Source organism: Mandrillus leucophaeus, unplaced genomic scaffold (genome assembly GCF_000951045.1).
Source record: "Mandrillus leucophaeus isolate KB7577 unplaced genomic scaffold, Mleu.le_1.0 Scaffold214, whole genome shotgun sequence".
NCBI lineage: Eukaryota > Metazoa > Chordata > Mammalia > Primates > Cercopithecidae > Mandrillus > Mandrillus leucophaeus.
In genome coordinates, this window is record NW_012102188.1 from 3,523,045 (window position 1) to 3,531,147 (window position 8,103).

General features: G+C 36.6%; 1 protein-coding gene across 1 annotated transcript in view; it reads right to left on the reverse strand.

Annotated features, from left to right (window-relative positions):
• Positions 1–2,066: 2,066 nt before the first annotated feature.
• Positions 2,067–8,103, reverse strand: part of LOC105540050 (LIM and senescent cell antigen-like-containing domain protein 3-like) — a 34,971-nt gene continuing 28,934 nt past the window's right edge. The window contains exon 9 of the mRNA XM_011980544.1: positions 2,067–3,140. Within this exon, the coding sequence (XP_011835934.1) occupies positions 3,061–3,140 (80 nt within the window). The 3' untranslated portion in view covers positions 2,067–3,060. The remainder of the gene's footprint in view (positions 3,141–8,103) is intronic.

The window sequence follows — 8,103 nt, forward strand, 5'->3', positions numbered from 1 at the left end:
AAAAAAAAAAAAGAAATTAGTGGAAACATATTCAACAAAGATATATAAATAATGTGAGGTAATTGTACTGAACTAAACGAAGGCAACTAGGTGATGATATCTATATTCATGTCAGTAAAAAAACCATAATTCTAACCTCAATTCTTATTGTGATATATATATATAAATTCAGTATCATTTGAAAAAAAAAGTCCTTATAAATTGGTTCTATACATCCACCTGTGTAACACAGACTGTAGATTACATATATAATTTACTTAAGTACAGTCAATCACTTTTTTTTTTTTGGAAACAGAGCCTCAACTGTCACCCAGGCTGGAGTGCAGTGGTGATCACAGCTCACTGCAGCCTCTAACTCCTGGACTCAAGTCATCCTCCCACCTCAGCCTCCTGAATGGCTGGGACACAAGTGCATACTACTATGCCTGGCTAATTTAAAAAAAAATTTTTTTTGGAGAGACAGGGTCCTGCTGTATGGTCCTTGCCCAGGATGGTAATCACATTTTAAAATATCTTGGGAATACCTTAAAGATAAATTTATCTAAAGGAAAGAATCATATTTTTATAATGTGAATGATTTCTTTATTGGAGGCAATACGATCTTACTTAGTACTTTAAATTGGGTAGCCATGAGGTTTCATTAATTTTAAATTATAAGGGGTTATTTTGGTTATCTGACAGAAAGGTTGGAAGAAAGTTTTCAATCACTCTTAACATAAACGTAACCAAATCACCCGTGGTTGTATTGTAAATGGTAGCTATTTGAAGAACTCAACTATTCTTTTGAAAAGCTAGGGCAATACACATCAATTTATTTTTAAAACGGTCCTGGAGAAGACAACTTTTCAGATAGCCTCCTGACCATCTGTAATGCATTTCCAAAAGGTAATTACAGGAGCATATTACTGTTGAAATCCAGAGTGTTTAATTTTGAATTGAATAAATATACAACTTGGTAACTTGTTCATTGTCCGTGAAATCATACTGAGGTAGCATTTGTGAAATAAATCTAGTGGTATATTGCTATCTATGACAAAAATGATAAAATCTACTGATATTTTTTACTGCATTTAAACATTAAACTAGACTTTGCTTCAAGATCATTTTAAAGGACAATACTAGTAACAAAGGAAATTCCTAAACACATATTTAAAATGAAAAATCTTCTCTTTTAAAACACCACACTGGGAATTATTTTACGGCTTTTCTCCCAAGGTCTTCTTAGAGCAAAAGCTATTAAAACTGCCATTTTTGTGACAAACACAAAAAAATTATTCCTGTTTTCAGAGAGACTACCTTAGCAAGCTTTCCACTGTTTGAATCTTTTTTTTTTTTTGAGACGGAGTTTCACTCTGTTGCCCAGGGTAGAATGCAGTGGCACGATCTTGGCTCACTGCAACCTCCGCCTCTCAGGTTCAAGCGATCCTCCTGTCTCAGCCTCACAAGTAGCTGGGATTACAGGCGCCCGCCACCATGCCTGGCTAATTTTTTTTGTATTTTTAGTAGAGATGGGGTTTCACCCTGTTGCCCAGGCTGGTCTCAAGTGATCTGCTGCCTCGGCCTCTCAAAGTGCTGGCATCACAGGCGTGAGCCACCATGCCCTGCCTCATTGTTTTAATCTTACATTTACATTTAATTCCTCTTTATAGAAGGAAACATGTAAACTGAAACAAAATATTTTTAGAGCTCCAAACACAATGGTAACTCTGAGGGAAAACTGGAACAATCATGCTAGTAATTCAAGAGAATTTCAAAGATTGAAATACTTCTCATAAAAATCACGAATAAGAAAAGAGTTTGAAGACACTGAGGACATGAATTCATAAACAACAGCATATGAGTATTGTATCAATGCATATTCCAACATCACAGAAGAGGTCTTATGTAAATCAGACAGACTTTGCTTAGATATGAAACATGTTGTAAGAGTTTTTTTTGAGACAAGAGTCTCACTCTGTCACAGCCCAAGCTGGAGTGTGGTGGCACAGTCATGGCCCACTGCAACCTCAGCCTCCTGAGTAGCTGAGTAGCTGGGACTATAGGTATGGGCCACCACACCTGGCTAATTTTTTTTTTTTTTGACGGATGGGGTCTAGGCATGTTGTCCAGGCTGGTCTCAAAATTCTGGGCTCAAGCAATCCTTCCGCTCTGGCTTCCCAAAGTGCTGGGATTATAGGCATGAGCCACCATGCCTGGCCATGCTGAAATAATTTAATACATAACTTAGAATATATGCATTTTAAAAAATATCAAACAACACTTATAATTTATCAATTAAATGATTTTGGCAAGGAAACTAAAAACCAGGGTTTTAAAAGCTACAGTTATCAGACAAAAATCCTTTAAAACTTTTTCCAGGTTCTATTAACAGATTAGAATTCTTCCCTTTGAATCCATTAAAAAAAAGGAAAGAAATGTACACCATATGGTATTTAAAAAATGAGGTGAGTGACTCTACAGAGTAAGTGAAATACATGACCACAAACTTGTATTAAGTATGGAACGTATTCATTTAATCTTTGTAATTTTAGCAATTATGCAAAAGGACCAGTTCTACACAGGACAAATACTTGTATTTCAATCTCTGATGACTATAAATACATGCCCAAAAGTTGTGATGAGGGGGGAAGAAAGCAAAAGACAGAAACAGAACACAAACATATTCCAAAGAACTAACCAAAGGAGAAAGTAGTGAAAATGATGACAGAGCGATAGAAAAGTTTACAAACAGACTGGCTTTTTCTTTTTCTGCTTGTCCTTATCCTTTGCTTCTCTCTCCCGTTTGGCAAGTCGCCTCTTAAATTCTTCTGGCATTTTCTCATAACAGTGTTTGCAGACTGGCTTTAGGTCAATTTCAACAAACTTATCCCTTTGAGTAGGACAAAGAAGGAATAGAAGAAAGAACAGGGAACAATTAAAGGAAGAATCTTTACTTTCAGAAGGCCTGAACAGAAAGAGGAAATAAGAAATCAAATAATTCTTTTTCTAAATTCTAGGATTTTTTTAAGTGTCACCCCAAAGTTTTCAGTCTTAGGATTCACACTGGACAAAACCGTAGACTTACTTGAGTGTTAACTTAGTGTTGCAGGTAGAACAGGCAAAGCAGTTCACACACCAGGCCTTATTAAGAGCAGAGACCACTAGAGAAAGAGGAAAGAGATCTGGTCACATGGAAATACATCCTTATGGGGAGCAGGGCAGCTCAGAATTTCAACTCTAAAACAGAACTACGACTGTGTCTGTGGCACTTGGTGGAGGTTCTCAATAACCTTTTTTTAAAAAAAAAAAATGAGACAGGGTCTTGCTCTATTGCCCAGGCTGGAGTACAGTGGCACAATCATGGCTCACTGTAGCCCCAACCTCCCAGGCTCAAGTGATCCTCCCACCTCAGCCTCCTGACTAACTGAGACTACAGGTGCACGCCACTAAACCTGGCTAATTTTTTTTTTGATACGGACTGTTGCTCTGTTGCCAGGCTGGAGTGCAGTGACGCAATCGCAGTTCACTGCAACCTCCGCCTCCTGGGTTCAAGTGATTCTCCTGCCTCATTTTCTTGAGTAGCTGGGACTACAGGCGTGCGCCACCATGACCAGCTAATTTTTGTATTTTTAGTAGAGACAGGATTTCACCATGTTGGCCAGGATGGTCTCGATCTCTTGACTTTGTGATCCGCCCGTCTTGGCCTCCCAAAGTGCTGGGACTACAGGCGTGAGCCACTGCGCCCGGCTTATACCCAGCTAATTTTTTTGTAGTAGAGACGGGGTTTCACCGTGTTAGCCAGGATGGTCTCGATCTCCTGACTTTGTGATCTACCCGCCTCGGCCTCCCAAAGTGCTGGGATTACAGGCATAAGCCATCATGCCCGGTCTATTTTTATTTTTATTTTTGAGATGGAGTCTCACTCTGTTGCCCAGGCTGCAGTACAGTGGCGTGATCTTGGCTCACTGCAACCTCTGCCTCCCTGGTTCAAGCAATTCTCCTGCCTCAGCCTCCCGAGTAGCTGGGACTATAGGCGCCCGCCACCACTCCTGGCTAATTTTTTGTATTTTTAGTAGAGACAGGGTTTTACTGTGTTAGCCAGGATGGTCTCGATCTCCTGACCTCGTGATCCAGCCGCCTTGGCCTCCCAAAGTGCTGGGATTACAGGTGTGAGCCACTGCATCTGGCCACTAATTCGTATTTTAAAAGAGGACTGAGCAAAGACAGCAGTGGAACCTCTAGCTACAGGAGATGCCTGGCTATGCCTGATATGTAAACAAACACAAGCAGTTGAGTTCAGGCCATGCATCTTCAAAGTGATGAAGAATGTATGTAAATGCTTGTTTTCCTGCTCCATATTTCTCGTGTAGAGGTATATGAGAATTTAGCATCAAGACTCTGTACTGCAAACCCTGTCCTATCTTGCCTATATTCATAGTATAATACTTAATAAATATTCCCAAGGTTGTCATTGCTGGTCACATATTAGCTGACAAAGGCACACTGAAGGGACTTTGATTCTTACTGTCAAATGCAACGACTGTTTTAAACTACTGAATACATACAATCTTCAACTATGTGATGATTATTTTCAATCATTTATAATAATTTTAATTCTAAAAGATTACTAAAAAAATAATTGGTTGTAGGGTATCTGAAAACAAAAATAGAATGTACTCCATAACGTACATGCACAGAATTTTTAAAAATGCAGGCATACAAATATTTAATGGCAGAGTGGTAATAACCTGAGACTTTTTAAAAATGGCAAAACAGTATTTCAGCAATTTTTGGAAAACACAATATTTTCCCTAAGAAGTCTCTCTTGGCAACTTTCTCTTTAAGTAACAAAGCAGCAGCAACATTTTTTAAATGTTCATAAAGCTCGCTTTATATTAACAAGTTTATTAAGGAAGAGTGGTCCTGAAACTTCAGGATAAAACTTTTGATAAAAGTAGAAGCACTAATTTTGACCTAAAACAGACACTAAAACACTCCTCCTTCCAATTTAAGAGTGTCATTTATACCTCCTACTTGTAGTAAATAAATCCAATTAATTATAAGATTTGAAACGGAAAATCTGAAACACCTATCAACATCACTTTCTTCTAGGATGACAGAAATTAAGAATGGATTTCCCCCAAAAAAGGAGAAGAGAGTTTTTAAAAACTTCATTACAGCTGTGGTAAATGAATCTGGGTTTACCAATCTCAGATCTCAATGCACTTAGTTTTAGTTGGTATTCTGTGAGATGGCTACAATTCCTGATTTAAGTATGCAGTATGTATTTTTTTAAGGCAAGGCAAGTTTGAATATGTATAAAGCATAGATATCAGCATGGTTATAAAGGCAATATGACGGACATACACATTCACTTTTCTGAAGCAAGACATTCCAAGCTACATACAATTTAATTTCATGTCCTATTCTAAGATTACATGCTTAACATTAAGCTTAGAAACATAATTGCTGTAATACATTAAAAATACTTCATTTTCCAATATTGTAAAGTATATTTTCAAATGCCTGGTATAAATTTTTTTGCACAAAAATTTAAAAGACATCCTACTAGCTAGCTATTCCTACTGTGTTACATAATCATTCGAAGGAAGAATTCACAAGGAGAGCAGGTTATAAAACTAAGCATAATAATTATTGCATTTAACTAAAAAAAAATCAAGTAGTTCTGAATTACACTTGTTTTTTGTCTTAGTAATGGGTATATTCACTTTATAGCTACTCGTTTGATAAATATACTAAGATCGTATAAGATTCATTTTTCTTGTTTTTGTTTTTCTTGGGTGGTTATTTTTTCTGTGTCCTTCCCCAACAGCAGTTGGAATTTTCCTTTGAATACAAAGTAAATTAATGTTTATACTGTGTTTTCACCTGAGTCATGTAGAAGGTGACTCCTTTCATTTTAAAAAGTTATATTTAATTTTGGGGGGGCCCTAATTAAAATTTAACATTTAACCATGTGTTTTTTTTTGTAAACAATCTACATGTCAACAAATGGATAAGGGTTAACAAAGGTGAATACTGACTTCATCTGTGTTTTAAACACGATTATATGAATTTTTCTTTTTTAATTAAAAAACGGCATAAAACCATTCATATAGGTCCTTTTCTCGCTCAACTGCTTTGAGATATAGCTTTAAATATGGGTAGATCAAGACAAGTATGTTGGTAATCTCTTATCTTGCATAGAAAAGAAAAAATAAAGGAACTTATTTCCTTCCTAAGGTCTCGGCCAGTTTCTTAAGTCTTTTCTTCAGCTCCAGTGGAAATTTCTCATAGCACTTCTTACAGACTGGCTTCATGTCAAACTCCACAAACTTATTCCTAAAGATAATAATTATAAAAAAAAAAAAAGAAATTAGTGGAAACATATTCAACAAAGATATATAAATAATGTGAGGTAATTGTACTGAACTAAACGAAGGCAACTAGGTGATGATATCTATATTCATGTCAGTAAAAAAACCATAATTCTAACCTCAATTCTTATTGTGATATATATATATAAATTCAGTATCATTTGAAAAAAAAAGTCCTTATAAATTGGTTCTATACATCCACCTGTGTAACACAGACTGTAGATTACATATATAATTTACTTAAGTACAGTCAATCACTTTTTTTTTTTTGGAAACAGAGCCTCAACTGTCACCCAGGCTGGAGTGCAGTGGTGATCACAGCTCACTGCAGCCTCTAACTCCTGGACTCAAGTCATCCTCCCACCTCAGCCTCCTGAATGGCTGGGACACAAGTGCATACTACTATGCCTGGCTAATTTAAAAAAAAATTTTTTTTGGAGAGACAGGGTCCTGCTGTATGGTCCTTGCCCAGGATGGTAATCACATTTTAAAATATCTTGGGAATACCTTAAAGATAAATTTATCTAAAGGAAAGAATCATATTTTTATAATGTGAATGATTTCTTTATTGGAGGCAATACGATCTTACTTAGTACTTTAAATTGGGTAGCCATGAGGTTTCATTAATTTTAAATTATAAGGGGTTATTTTGGTTATCTGACAGAAAGGTTGGAAGAAAGTTTTCAATCACTCTTAACATAAACGTAACCAAATCACCCGTGGTTGTATTGTAAATGGTAGCTATTTGAAGAACTCAACTATTCTTTTGAAAAGCTAGGGCAATACACATCAATTTATTTTTAAAACGGTCCTGGAGAAGACAACTTTTCAGATAGCCTCCTGACCATCTGTAATGCATTTCCAAAAGGTAATTACAGGAGCATATTACTGTTGAAATCCAGAGTGTTTAATTTTGAATTGAATAAATATACAACTTGGTAACTTGTTCATTGTCCGTGAAATCATACTGAGGTAGCATTTGTGAAATAAATCTAGTGGTATATTGCTATCTATGACAAAAATGATAAAATCTACTGATATTTTTTACTGCATTTAAACATTAAACTAGACTTTGCTTCAAGATCATTTTAAAGGACAATACTAGTAACAAAGGAAATTCCTAAACACATATTTAAAATGAAAAATCTTCTCTTTTAAAACACCACACTGGGAATTATTTTACGGCTTTTCTCCCAAGGTCTTCTTAGAGCAAAAGCTATTAAAACTGCCATTTTTGTGACAAACACAAAAAAATTATTCCTGTTTTCAGAGAGACTACCTTAGCAAGCTTTCCACTGTTTGAATCTTTTTTTTTTTTTGAGACGGAGTTTCACTCTGTTGCCCAGGGTAGAATGCAGTGGCACGATCTTGGCTCACTGCAACCTCCGCCTCTCAGGTTCAAGCGATCCTCCTGTCTCAGCCTCACAAGTAGCTGGGATTACAGGCGCCCGCCACCATGCCTGGCTAATTTTTTTTGTATTTTTAGTAGAGATGGGGTTTCACCCTGTTGCCCAGGCTGGTCTCAAGTGATCTGCTGCCTCGGCCTCTCAAAGTGCTGGCATCACAGGCGTGAGCCACCATGCCCTGCCTCATTGTTTTAATCTTACATTTACATTTAATTCCTCTTTATAGAAGGAAACATGTAAACTGAAACAAAATATTTTTAGAGCTCCAAACACAATGGTAACTCTGAGGGAAAACTGGAACAATCATGCTAGTAATTCAAGAGAATTTCAAAGATTGAAAT